A 14,313-nucleotide genomic window follows, 5' to 3' on the forward strand; every position below is an offset into this window, starting at 1 on the left:
ATTTCAAATCCATTCTCCCAGATTATCAGACAATATGAGGCTTGCCTTCGCATATTGTGGAAAGATCTTGGATACTCAGTAGGGACTCTCCATCTCTTTCCCTACTATGCTCATCGTTGCCTTATAGTTGATGTTGTCAAGATGCAAGAAGATGCCCCGAGTCATATTTTGGGCTATCTCAGATGGGCTGGCTATACGCGGCTCAGGGCGGTGAGCTGCCCACCTACTAGAGGAGGCAAGAGACTCTTACAGATGTACATAAGTCCTTTAGCTCTGCTGGAGAACATATTTATAGATGGGAGTATATTGGAGGCAAGCAGGTGATTCTGCTCCCGAACTTTCTGCCCAAATTGTGGAGTGCCTGGCCTCTCATTGGCTGGGCAGCTCACCGCCTTGGCCGGCAGTTTAGATAGGTGCTCAGATAGCTGGAATCCATCTCTCTTCACGCTCTCCTCACAAATTCTGGATACACACTTTACTGGCGCATGTATGGCTGCATCTACATCAGTTTTCGAACCTCGTTCTTTGACATTAGTCCACGCGCGCTCATATAGAAGCTCGCTCAGCATAGGAGTAGAGATCGGGCACTTCGACATAGATAGTTACTGCCTCGAAGATACCTAGCAGGCAGCAAGATTGCAAGGACATCTAATAACAGACCTGACAGTAGTTTCAATAACTTTGACGATCAGTATATAGAGAAGTACTAAAAAGAGATACTAGAGATCACCGAATTGACACGTCGTATCTGCCTATGAAGCATATACATAGTCAGTTCAAAGTATAAACCACAACCAAGGAATTTTCTATGAGTAGAAAATCGATCTTAGTATTTTTCTTTCATTCTTCCAAGGTCATCAAGGTCTTGTCTTTTTCCGATGGTGTTTCTCGATGTTGGAAAAATGAGACGGGATATCCATTTTCCGATCCCCCACTACGCAAACAAACAGGGGTGAACAGGGTCATGTGACATGGTGTAGGGACTATATAACTATGCGCCCCCCCCGTCATATCAACTCTTTGTTCCCTACGTCTTTTGCTGGAGTCTATTCTCTATATCCTGCACAAACCTTTTACGAGACTTTCGGTCAAGAATGACCACCAAATATCGTCCAATCACTGCAATCACTGAACTCCAGGTTCCCCAGGGGCTGGAGCTTGATGCCGAACAGTGGGCTGGCTATTTTCAACCGTTGGTGCACGCGAAGGCCACAGGGGAACAGTCTGGGGAAGGTCACAAAAGGAGCCAGGGGTAGTACTTCTGGTGACATGTAAGTCGAGCATTTTTACCAGAACCCTTAGAATTATAGGTGTTTTTATTTACCCTTCTATTCAGTATGGGGACATCCCGACGAACTTAGAGATTTCCAAGATTCGCCGTGTGCCCAGCTCTTCAGGGAGTCTCTCCTGGCAGTTAACGCTCTGCAACTTTCTTATCACGAGATCTTACAAGAAGAAAATTGGTTTCACTACCTAAAAACATCCTTTGTTCAGTTCTATTGGGTCTACCTTCCCGCAGCAATGACCCCTGAGCAAGAGACCCGGTTTGGCAAATTTCATGGCATCAAAACACCAGCTTTGGGACCTAGTATTCCAGCAAGCCGGTCACGTTCCACCCGCACTCCGTACAAGATATGGGCTACTCAGACAGAATTGTGGCGTGGCCAAAAAGCCCGACTAATGCTATGGGCGCACTTCTGGCGAGATGAAAAGGCGGCCGATTTCAGGTTCCTGGAAGAAGACTTTATAACACATCAGAATAAAACCGAAGTACTTTTTGAGGTTCTTGTTGAAGCCGGTGCGTTAGAATGGAGGGAGGATTTCTATCAATTTCACGAGGTGCCTCGTCTGCGAATGCTATGAGGTTATTGTGTTTCAGGCTCTTGTTCTTGTGATATAGACAGCGCACCCAGAGAGCTCATAGCAATCTGGGAGACACTTCTTCTTTCACTTTGGTGTTCCCTCTTTCATCCTATTTATGCTTGCACCTGCAGTGCCTCACAATGGCTTTCTATCATGCGATCAATTGGGCAACGCCTGTATGAAAGCTCCATCTTCTATTCGGTTTCGCTGCGGTGCCCCACTTTGTCTGCTGGAAATACCAGTATCCCACGCTGAAGAAGAGATATGTCTCTGGATTTTCGCGAATGAGGCTCACGTAGTCTTTAGTCTGGCCTTCAACTGGCTGATTGGGATCATTCATGAGCTTCTTCTGCTGTTCACTAAATTGATCTTAGACAGTCGTTAGTCGGAGATTGTTTCAAGTTTCTGTCAGTTTTGCAGGAACTTACAATCTACATCGTAAGTTATGGCGTTTCCAACCGCGAGGTGGAACAATTCATGATATAGAGTGCCACTAAGGGGAAGGTTATACTGGATGGACCGTCCAGCTGTGGGCGCTCTCGATCCGAGAGTCATCGTAACATCCGTCCTCCTGTTGAGGGCCCTAGGACAAAAGGTCATTGTATTCGGATCGGTTTTTTGTTGTGTTACTGCCAAGTTAGCGGCGGGCGTACAGTAGGTCCCGCCCTTGTAGTCCGAATCGAAGATATAGACTTTCAAGTCATCTGACCAATATGGTACCGTATCGGGGATAGGCTCCCATATCCCATCATCAGTTAAATAGAAAATGTCTTCTCGATATTCCGGCGCCTGATAGTTTGCGAGTGGGGCCTCAGAGCCGTCTGGATACTCTTTCCATCTATCTATCCCATTTTTATCCTTTGCCGCGTCGGTCAGATGTTCCTTTTCGAGCCATCCATCATTGCAGTACAGATGAGCTTTAGTTGTGGATGTTTCGCCGTTGAGGAATTTTTTTACTGTCGTGAGGTAATCTTGAGTTCAATAAGCAGTGTGATCCAGGAAATAGGTAAATGGTTCGTTTCCCCTACCCTTCACCAACGCCATTGCCTTGGCATCATCATTAATCCTGAAATAGGTCCACAGATAACTGCGTGCAATGTAGCCTTCTGTGGTACTGACAGGCTTGGCTGCATCCTCGAACACTTGCAAACCGGCATTGACCATTTCTTTGCACTCAGCTATGAATGTCTCGAATCGATCAAGGTACTGGGCGCAGCCGCCATTGTTGTCTGTGTCTGTCTTAACCACGAAGAGGGATTGGAATGATGTATTGGTCGACTGGGCTGGCACCCAGAATAGCCAGAAGTAAACAAGTAGAACCCAGCGCATGATCAGTGTTGCTTGCCCAGTGCTAGTACTGATGATACCAAAATTTCTTCCTCTTCCACCTGATGAGGTGCATGGACAGTATATATGTCTAAGACGCAGGCTATTTTACCCCTACCGGATTCAGATGCCCGAAGTACACCGACGCTCACAAAGGCCCTAAGCAATGTTGACCGCAACAATAACCCCATCACGCCTTCTCTCCCTGAAAGTCCTTTACCATAGCACTGCTCCTGACAACGAGACCTTGATCGGTGGTTTTGGTTTGCTAAGAGAGCCTAGACGGATGGGGCCACGCGAAAAGGTCGGAAATTACTGCTCCATTGGTGGTGGTAGCGCTCTTCGACAAAACCCCAAGAGTGCCACCGGAGACATTGGCAGCCTCTTGGCAAACAATGAACACCTAGTAGTCACCGAATGTAGTATTTAGTGGGGGCCATCAGGAGGTAACCATTGAGATCCAGTGGTACCTGATTTGCTCATTGCCTTAATCAATGCTAGCGTGGAAAATGTCTCAAAACATCGAAGGGCATTGACATTCATGATTCGGGGCGGTCCGCTCTGCTACGCCGCCCCGACCAATCGGCGACCTGTACCCCAGTGAACTTGGGCGTCCGCGACGAATTCTTACGAAAGGCTTTGTACGAAGCTTGTAAACATTCAATTTCCTCATGCCGAGTGGGGAGAAAAAAATCTGATCTAGTCGCATGTTCTGACTCAGAAACTTGCACACTCACTGGTGAGATCTAATGTCTGACCTGTCGCATTTGTGAATGTGGCATAGCAGTACGCCCTGCTTCCGAGTATCAAAACGATCACGTGACAAAGGCATGCAAGTATGTCGTCCCGCCCAGAAAATGAAGAGCTTGTCAAGCTATCAAACCGAGGAAATGCTCCTGCAATACTTGATATTTATGTAAGCGAATATTCTTTGACAGTCACTCAAGCGATGCCTACGACTCGAATGAGCACGTATTAAGGGCTGTACTTGTACGGTCGGGCGAAGCTTATTTAAGGTTAGTGGTGGTATCAAAACCCCACCCACAAGATCGCGAATCTCGGATCTATTTTCCGGGCTCCCACAGTGCTACACTGCTGGCTGCCGCGCAGTTCTCTCTTGCACCCTTTTTGAGTTATCATATACCTTAGCAAGGAAGGAAACAGCACATACGACCACAGGGTGTGGAAAATAGGGCTTCCCGTCCGCTCAGCCGTACTCAAGCCACACGCCGGGAGGTTAGTAGTTGGGTGGGTGACCACCAGCGAATCCCTTCTGTTGTATGTTTTTTTTTGACTTGTTGTTCTTCTATTTGGTCTTGGGACTTTTTTCCAACCTGTGATACTGTTGTCACAAGCCTCCTTTCCAAGTTTTATATGGGGTTTGGAGGTCTGAAAACAACATAAAACATAATCATAGCTTAGTAGAATGGTTCAGCCGAATAGGCTGGCGTATGTCTTATAAATAGGGACTATAGCTAAAGTGATGAAATCTAGTAAAAAACCTACCTTAAATTGGGGTTAATCAGTTATAAAGTAACAACATGCTAAGAATTAAATGTATAATAATAATAATACGTGCTACAGCAGAGGAGTAGATTTCTGATTTGTAGGTGTTCTTCTGGTACAGCCCGGTTTTTGGACTAGGCCTGGTATTGAGAAAATATACCTGTTGACATTCTACTACAAATGTCACTGTGTAAAAAGTTGGCGTTGTGTGCCGTGTTGGGGCTTATGCTTTATCCTTTAATCTCTCTCCTCTCCGTGGCTGCGGCTAATGATCATTCTTTCTTTTCACATCTGCCTGCGCAGCCATCATCAAGACCACACCCACCAACGCCCTCGCCAACGTCTCCGACGCAACTTGTATCTCTCCATCTCACTCCCTCTTTACCACCGATCTGGTAGACTAGCCACAACTTCGAAGACACAAGTTGGTCCCCTGTTCTCTGGAACAAGTATATCCCAGGCCCTCGACCCTCCATGTTGTCATTACTAATGCTTCTACACCGTTGAAGCAGACCTCATTATCATCGCCTTCTGCATCCCGACTCTACAAGTGCTCCTCCAATTCTTCTTGGGGAGATGGTCTCTTGCCTCCTACAGCCACGGATGCTCCTACCCAACGGGTGCTTACGAGAGAGGGAGAGGTAAGCCCGGACGCTCCCACCGCTCGATGATGCTATCCCTCACAGACCCGACCATCCTCGCCACCACCTCGGTGCCACGCGACAGTCAGGAGGAGATTTTGCCGAGTGACTTGCGGAGGTAACATCTGGTTCCGGGTCGACCGGTTCTGGTGATCACTGGACGGATCAGATCGTGGTCGAGCACGAGATGGAGGCCCAAAGTGGAGGTAGATAAGAAATGATTGCATAATTGATTTGGCAATACAAGCGTCGTCTTTCTTGCAGGTCTGACTGGTCGAGTTAAATACCTTTTTACTATTTCCGAGTGAGGTCTTTTGTTGCTTGATCATACAAATTGAAGTCGAATCTCATATACATGTACCTTGTTCGTTCTTAGCTTGCTATACATAAACTAACATGTTTATAGTAAGTAGCCGAAAGAACCTGCATGGATTGATGCTTAGCCCCCCGCTCCGGTTAGTGTCCTTATTCGGCCGCCCAAGGTCGGAAAGTGGCGCACAGGCACAGCAACTACACCTGATCGACTCCCCTTCTTTACTTCCTCCCTTCCCCTTTCCTTCTCCATATTACCACTGTCAAAATATCCCAATTCTGCCGGACCGAATGTCCCCATTCCTTTCCCGACTGCGTGCGCTCTTCAGAAGCCTGACCTCCTCCTCCCACAACACGCGACCCCTGACCCAAGTAGCCATTATCGGCCTACTCGGCGCGGGCCAACGAACGATCCTCGAGCACCTCAGTGAGACCCCGATCCGGCCTTTCAACCTGCAAGGCCAGCATCACATTGCGGAGGAGGGCAGCAGCCCTTCGCTCGGCCTCGCGCTGCGGATGGTGGACGTGGGCGGCGACGCCCCGGGGCGCTGGCACGTGCTCACGGCCCAGTCCTATGCGGACGTGGACGCGCTGATTGTCGCAGTCGATGTCGCGGACCCAATTACCCTGGACGAGCTCCGGCAGGAGCTTGGGCGAGTGGTGCGCGGGCGACACGTGCAGGGATGGACAGAGCCTTTTCCTGTTGCGAAACAGGGAATTCCGTGGCTGGTACTGGTGATGTTCAAGGGGGAGGTGGTGGTGAGTACAGAATCTCTTTTCTTTTCTCTTCTTCTTCTTTTTTTTTCTTAAAAGTTTCTTCTGTCGCAATTCTGAGTGGGTTTACGGGGAACTTTACGGGGAATGTTGGCTGATTTCGTCATCTGCTGGTCTAAATAAAAGGATGAAGATATCGCCCGAGAGCAGGTCGCTGCTCTGCGTTTGGATGAGCTAGGCGTCGATTGGGTAAGTCAAGTTCTCCCGTAATATGATGCTTCTCGTTGGATGGTTTTCAAAACAGTATTAATTCGCTTCACAGGTCTTCCGCCCTGTCGCGGCGGGGAATGGAAAAGATATCAAGCAGTCTGTTTCCTGGCTGACGAACAGACTCGAGGGAAATACGAAGCGTGCTGGGAAGGAGAAGGTCTGACCACTGTGTGCGGATCTATTGGCCAATTTTGCCACCCTGGGGTATACCAGGAGCTACTGATCGAGGATTGCGGGTTGAGAGAGGTGAGCCTGGGGGTTCTGCGTAGCCACTGAGACATACACTATCATATGAGTTATGGTCTCAATGCTCTCCGTCTCGAGATTGGTGTCCTACTGAACTGCATCTTCCTCTGCTGAGAGGACCAATCATGCTGTTCTTGGTGGTATTCTGACTGTTCTCAAATTTCTCATTAATGGTTGATTCACCCCCCCTTGACCATACTTTCAATTCCCGCCGCGCCAAACGTGTACCAGCATCCCCGGACACGGTCTGTGTCCGGGTATGGGACGATTGATTAGCCAGCTAACAGAGAGATCAAGTCTTGGTTTCACGGGGGAGGTTTTCGAGCCGAGCCACCCTCCCGCGCGGGACTCCAGCGCCCTATCCAAGCCGTTCGTGGGTGAAACCCTAGGCATGGGCGTGCTAGGCATTGTGTGGCTGCACCAGCATTAAGTCACCGAATGCGGTATGTAGCGGGGGTACCTAGTAGCATCAGGAGGTAAACATCGAGATCCAGTGGTACCCCATTGACAGCCAGCTGGCATGGTTCGGGGCGGTCCGCTCTGCTACAGCGCCCCGACCCACCGGCGGCCTGTATGTACCTCAGCGAACCGAGCGTCCGCGACGAATTCTTACAAAAGAGCCACTTGATCCATTTTCCCCCCAGGTCTAAGAGAGAACAGGGCTCAGTCTAGATCCACTTAGGGCTGGATTGGGAGTGCCAGAGTCCCCGTCTTATAAGCTGTGTCACCTCTCAAGGGGTGACCACAGGGTCTGCGACGGTTATTTCCACATCTCCTATAAGAGTATTTTCCTCCCTAAAAGGAACAGAGGCACAGTTGGCTCAGGTGCAAGTATTATAACCGGAGCTATCCCTTTCTTGGCCTTTGCAAGACTAAGGAAATCAGGGATCTCAGATGATTATCTACACATCTCTCACTTCTCGAGCCCGGTCAAGCAGCCACCAATCCATATATCGTTTCGATAAAACACAATCCGGGATAAATAGGTACCAATCATTTTCTTCATAAGACGCCATACAGTTTATACACCTGATCGCTTCATAATACTCGGAATAGTATCCACTGTATTTCTAATCGATCAGTCCACTAATAGTCAATTTATTATTCTTATAATTTACGGCAATGTTTTCTAGACGAAGGTCACCATGCGTAAAGACTATTGCAGGCGAAGGTGATTAGGTGACAGGGAAAAGCTGACGAAGCAATTCAACAAAGACCCCCCCACCAGCCCGATTACTGCTGAAGAGAAAATCTTCAAACTCATCGACAGTTACAATAGGTTTACTACTCTGTTGAAGATGCCTTCGAATGTCCTTACAACCTTCGCCCCTGATTTCTCCAAAGGGATTGCCTGTTTCATACGGCAAAGACCTCAAGTCATTCAGGATCAAGATAAGTTGTTTCTTGATCGAGATCTTTTGGGCTGTTGTTAGAGATGGCCACACCTCCGCCAACGTGGTCGAATGCAAGTAAGTTATAAATATAAGCAAAATATCGTTCAACCGAATTAAACTAAAAGGCTTTGGTGCGGCTATATTCAGCTTACGCTGGTAAAGATAGACTAGAATTATATATTCAGTAGTATCGTCCAGGTTGCGTACAGCCTTTAAAATAATATTATAACCACAGCTCAAGACCATTTTCTGACAGGCAAAAAACTCCTTCCAGACAACCTTGCTTGAGTCTATAACGTCAATTAATCACTGCGTAAGGTTTTACGGTTGCATTTCGGCCGAATTAAACATCCCAAATAGACTTTGAACTGTATCGGACAGAAAAAAAATAATCTCAGCCGAGTCGGACAAGCAGATAGAAGTGCGAATATCGTCTTCTCCGTAGCCTTCAATCACGGTCGCATTCTCTAAATTTCGAAAAAGAAACACAAATATTAGAGGCTGAATAGCTTAAAAAAGAACTACTTACAACTACTTGCCAACTTGGACATCCTATCGCAGTTTATTTAAACAATCAGAATACCTCAAGAGCAATTTCGCGGTTAGGTCAATCTCCGGATCCTTTTCGATAGCCGCTTGAAGCTTGATTAAGGCGTGTACATTAAACTTCGCGGCTTTTAATTTACTGATACGAGCCATAACCAGCTATACTTATATTATAGTAGTCCGAATCATGTAAAAGAAGAAAGCAAACTGTATATAATAGTGGGGACATCACAGTAAGAGATGCGAAAAGACCCAGTGTGTTGAAGTTGCGGCAAGGGAAGCAAGGAAGCCTTAAAGGATCTCAGATAGCTCTGAGCATGTGACTACGGCACCCGCTCCCATCTCGGCGCTGATTCATTCGGGTTACGGTCACGTCGTTAAACCCTCCTCCCCTGGAGTTGTACATATATCAACATCGTGAGCATTGGGGACTCATAACCTCACGGCTTAGCCTTGCAATAAAGAGTGCTTTTGCCTTGCCTAAACCGCAATGATCTAGTCCGTTCTGTAGTTCTTGACGTACCAGGTGGAAAAATAGGATTAGAGGTCATCTAAATCTCAAGTAGATAATCTTAGCTTAATTTATTAATCTAGTATGATTAGCGTATTTTTGGATTATTGGTTATTATTGTTGCTCAAAAGATACCAAGAAAATATCAGAGTTTCGGTAAACAAAGTTGTATAACTCAACTTCATCTATTAACCTACTAATATTGTATCTAGCCATCTTCTGGCTGTGTTTGAGCTATACACCCGGCCGGGAGGTAAGTAGTTGGGCGAATGACACCAGCAAATCCCTTCTATCACATCTCTTCTTCACTACTTCTTATTCTGTTCAGTTTGGACCTTCCTCTACTGTAAAATACTACTTTTGATAGTAAGCAGTACCCACAGACTGCTTCTTATTCGGCAATGTGCCAGAGTTGCCTCGGGGGGAAAATGATCCTTCTTGTTGTGTACTGGAACCCGAATCTCTTCGGATTTTGCTTTCTCTCACTATGACTGAAATAAGCTATAATCTCGGAAGCTCTATAGTAAACAGGGACTTAGACGAAGGGGTTTCTATACTTTTCTATATCATTCACATCATGTATACAACCTGAATCTTAAGCCCTTCGATCAATTTGACCACCTGAGGCGTAGTCCATCATTCGTCACAAGTCCCCTTCCCGAATGATATCTGGGGTTTGGGGATTCAACATAGCAGGAGTAGGATAAACCAAGATCACAGCTCAATGGGATGGTTCAGCCGGATGGACCGGCCCATCTTCCACAGATAATACGGCACGGGGACCATGGCCAACGCGATAAACCCCAGCAGGGAGTTGCCCCAGCCCAGGCCCAGACGGTCGTACGGCGGGGGGCCGGCCAGCGGCAGGAGAGGGCCGAGGAGCGAGCGCGAGACAGTGACGGCGGCCATGGCGGAGGCGGCGTAGCGCGGGAAGGCGTCGATCATGTACATCTGGATGGCGAAGAAGATGCCCAGCATGCCGAAGCCGAAGGGCACGAGGCCGATCAACGGCACGAGCCAGAAGACGGCGCGGTCAGCCGTCCAGCCATACCAGAAGAGGGCGCCGGGGATCAGCAGGCCGAAGACCACCATGAAGGGCAGCCGCATCTCGGGCTCGTAGAGACCGCCGTTGCGCGCGGTCAACGTGACGATGAGCCGGTCGCTCGTGGTCGCGATGCTCAGCAGGCCCGCCAGGAATCCCAGGCTGGGGCCTAGGTAGGCGAGCCCCGTGAGCTCCGGCGACCAGTGGTAGGTGTCCTGGTAGACGGTGGTGATGGTTGTCAGGAGCAGGTAGAAGAGCCCGTAGATCAGGGCCATGTAGGTGGAGAACAGCGCCACAAGGGGCGAGAGGAAGAGCATGCGCAGGGGGCGCGTCAGCTCTCGCTGCATCCGGCGCCAGGTGCTGCGGTTACTGCGATTCGGCCCATCTTGGCTCTCGTAGGCGGACCGTAGATCCGAACGGCCCAGCGCCTTGGCTAGGCGCGCAGTCTTGCGGGCGATCAGCACGGGGGCGTAGCTCTCCCGGTTGAAGAGCTCGATGGCGGCGCTGATCACCCCGCCGGCGCAGCAGAGCGTCCAGAAAACCCAGCGCCAACCGGCCCGTTCGGCAATGAACCCGCCGCAGATCGGGCCGAGCACTGGGCCGAAGATCACCCCCACCGCCGCGATCGCATTGGCCCCACCGCGTTCTTCCGGCACGAACAGGTCGGCCACAACCCCGCCGTTGAGTGTCATGCATCCTGCCCCTCCGATTCCGGCCAAGAAGCGGAACCCAATCAATGCTCCTATTGTAGGCGCCCGGGCACAGCATACCTGCCAGACCACAAAGGACCAATTCGCCGCTGACATTACTGGGCGTCGACCCCAGATTTCGCTGGCCGGGCCTAAGAGCAGTGGTCCGATCACATAGCCTATCATACCACAAATACACGTGTTAGGTCAATCCAAGGAGAATAAGAGTGGTTGAATTGATAGTTCTGGGGGAAAAGAAAGCACCTAAGAGATAGATCGAGGTCACAAAGCTGGACAGAATTGCACTCGAATTGTCGAGATCGGCATCGATATACGAAGCGGCCGGGGCCACAATGGTTGTAGCCAAGGGAGAGATGAAGGTGATCGCCGACACCTGGCTGATAAGCATCCACTTGCGGGTTTGGGGGAAGTTCAGGGGCATGGACGGGTCTTCTTGACTATCCCACCCAACAATGCCTCGGTCCAAGTCGGTCAGCGGGAGTGGCATTTCTCCAGTTCCCGAGTCCGCTAGAGGAGCATCTGACACGATCATCGCGGTATACTCATTCTCATAGCGGTTCTCGACCGCCTCGGGGCTAGTGGGTTTCCATGTGGGCAGCAGGTTGATTTGGGTCACCTGATGAGATGCGGTTATGGGATCGAGTCTCAACAATCCAGGAAAATAAGATAGACACTCACCTCGACGTCTGTTTCTGGCATGTTGCTTCCTGTGATCGGGCATAGAAAACACAAATAAATTGTGAGAAGGGTGACAATGGAAAGCAGAGAGTAGGAGTGGAAGGCAAGAAAGGATTGGATATTATGCTCCCGAACGGGGGGCGGGGCATGTTGCCTCAGCTCTCTGGACTTGCGCTAACAGTGCCACCAATGCTCACTTTGGGCTGGAAAGAGCTGGAGAGAGTCTATCGCAGTCCGCTAGATACTGTACAGTCTAGCGTCGAATCCCTTTTCGGGAGGTTGCGTTCTTACCAGAGATAGGCTTTCGCCCATGTTCGTTCGGTGTCTCCGTGATAAGGCATCTGGCCACCCGGATTGCCGTCGGAGAAGCGGTCTGGTATGGAGCGTCATGACACTTACCAATTAGAGCTTCGTTGTTGTTCCTTGATCAGAGCCCCTGTCAGCTTTTCGCGTGGGATTGGATGCTAAGTTAGTCAGTACTTAGGGCTAAAATGTCAGGCGCCGGACTCGATCGGAAGAAACTTGTAGCCTAAAGTAGTCTCAGCTCAGCCAGCACACGTAAGATGCCGGGTCACGTCACATTTCTGACAGTTTTGAGGGCTCTTGTTGCCGAGTGCGGGCCGGTCTTACTAGATAGACCCACCCATTGCTTATGCCACTTAGGGTTCATTCGCCAAGAGATCCGTCGGTTGTGTAAAGTGGTTGTTTGCCCTTTGTTGTGAACTTGGACTCTCGTATCTCTCCCCCCCCTTCTTTTTTTCTTTTTTTTTTTTCTTTTTTGTCCCGCATTGTTTGTCTACGGGTATGGACCACCGCCATTGAGGATCTCGATATCTCCAGGCCTTGACCGGTGGATTCGGAACGTGAGCGGCCCTAATTTGTCTTCCTTCAATTATCCGACGTGTTGATTGACCTTTGTATGACCCAAAGACGGCATTTCCGGGTGGAGGCTTGTTGCATCGCGGCACGAAGATGGCCGAGGACCAAGAAAAGCGCAGCGGCGGGGTTGATGGCCGAATCGGCATGAGCCCCCTGTATTTGCCACGGGCCGAATTGTCCGTTGCTAAACATTGCCTATGGGAAACATGTAATATTGTGAACCCAAGTAGTCCCTCTCACTCACGCGTTGACACACCTACATCCCAACCTCCGTACCGATTGATCGCGTCCACCTCGGGCACCATTTGTATTGACCTGAAGAAGGGAAAAGACGCGGTTCTCAGTTGTAGCAATAGTGCTGGAGACATTGTAGCACCGGAAAATCAACTTGAGCGATGGCTGGCGTTGGCGACCTGGAAATAGTGGCCGTGATCTGTCCCCGGATTTGGGCTGAATTCTACCCTGCATGCTGCTCAGCCATTCTTCCGGCCACTTGGATCAGTCTGTGGGCCGACGCTTAAGCCTAAGCAGCTCGGGCATGTACTGTCTTCGATTCGACCATGTCTTTTTTATTTAGTCTGATGGCGAGATTGAGGCAAGAAACTACTAGGTGGGTACACTGCAGAAGTCGGCTGGCTAGCTTTGGTCATTCTGATCAATCAATGCAAGGAGTCTGGCCTGAATCAAATTACCGCACTCAAGGAACTGTACAGTGTATCTTCGATAGGTGAAACTGCTAGATTCACGTCGTATGTTTCTTTGTATTGCCCGTAACATTGTCATCTTTACACAATCTCTTTGTTCCGGTGGTTTGTCGTGTCGAATCCCATTACTTTCTTCTAGAATGGTTCTTTATCACCGACATTGGCTGTTTATCTTGAGGATATGTCATCCTATTGCGCTAAGCATTCACCTTTGTTCTATATCCAATTAAAGTAGGCGATAAAGTTTCTGCTATATGAAGCTCTGCGCAAAGCTCTGCGCAAAGCTCATATATTAGGTTCCATAACTTAGCTCCATTGCATTTCCATAGCACGCCCGAAGCGTAATCTTATCCCAGCCAACGCCTCCGCACTAATACGACCTCCATCCGTCTAGAGCAGCATTTCGTAGGGGCGTGCCAGTATCAGGTAACAAGCCCAAGACATGCCTTCCAAGGTGACCGAAATATACGTGAGAGCCCACAGAAGGAATATTCTGGTGTCCATCGCCACGGAAACGGATGAATTCGAGCCTCAGGCGGATGTGGTGGAGCCAGAGCGGGAGCCCGAGCCCGCTGTGAGTGTGGAGATGGATGTGCACGCGGATGGGGCCGTGGATCCGAACGTCACCAAGACTGTGGAGGCGGACATCAATGTTGATGGGTCTGTCGATGGCTGGTTATTTATCTATATCACTCTACTTGGTCCGTTTGAGTGCTGCAGAAGAAGATAAGAATAGATTTTCTTTGTAACTACCACTCGGTTTATGTTTTTGTAGGGGTTGAGATTCGGATGTTCTGAGAGCGAGGATCGCCCTATTCTCGACCGAGCTTCTGCTCTGTGTAGTGTGTTCTTAGTTGCTTCTGTGGTTGATATACTGCTAAGAGAGAGGAGTCCGTGGTTCTTATGCTCGGGGCAGAGGTAAGCACCTCGTCGTGCCAGCTGTATCGTTTGTTGGTGCGCAAAGCTAAGGT

General features: G+C 49.2%; 3 protein-coding genes across 3 annotated transcripts; 1 reads left to right on the top strand and 2 right to left on the bottom strand.

The window, feature by feature from the left end:
- Positions 1 to 5,939: 5,939 nt before the first annotated feature.
- Positions 5,940 to 6,795, top strand: BO72DRAFT_498947 (uncharacterized protein; the record flags this gene model as incomplete). Its single annotated transcript, XM_040948811.1, has 3 exons — positions 5,940 to 6,407; positions 6,549 to 6,611; positions 6,685 to 6,795. 3 exons carry the CDS (start codon positions 5,940 to 5,942, stop codon positions 6,793 to 6,795), a joined length of 642 nt encoding a protein of 213 aa, XP_040798533.1.
- Positions 6,796 to 7,780: 985 nt separating this feature from the next.
- On the bottom strand, positions 7,781 to 9,040 carry BO72DRAFT_515681 (uncharacterized protein; the record flags this gene model as incomplete). The annotated part of the gene is made up of 6 exons (XM_040949555.1): positions 8,856 to 9,040; positions 8,762 to 8,781; positions 8,598 to 8,718; positions 8,516 to 8,555; positions 8,063 to 8,482; positions 7,781 to 7,948 (listed from the first exon to the last, which is right to left on the bottom strand). The coding sequence occupies exons 1-6, from the start codon at positions 8,969 to 8,971 to the stop codon at positions 7,781 to 7,783; spliced, it is 885 nt and encodes a 294-aa protein (XP_040798534.1). The 5' UTR covers positions 8,972 to 9,040.
- A 1,003-nt stretch (positions 9,041 to 10,043) lies between these two features.
- Positions 10,044 to 11,568, bottom strand: BO72DRAFT_470734 (MFS transporter; the record flags this gene model as incomplete). Its single annotated transcript, XM_040947049.1, has 2 exons — positions 10,044 to 11,239; positions 11,325 to 11,568. 2 exons carry the CDS (start codon positions 11,566 to 11,568, stop codon positions 10,044 to 10,046), a joined length of 1,440 nt encoding a protein of 479 aa, XP_040798535.1.
- Between the last annotated feature and the right edge of the window lie 2,745 nt (positions 11,569 to 14,313).

This window comes from Aspergillus fijiensis (assembly GCF_003184825.1).
Source record: "Aspergillus fijiensis CBS 313.89 unplaced genomic scaffold BO72scaffold_47, whole genome shotgun sequence".
Classification (NCBI taxonomy): Eukaryota; Fungi; Ascomycota; class Eurotiomycetes; order Eurotiales; family Aspergillaceae; genus Aspergillus; species Aspergillus fijiensis.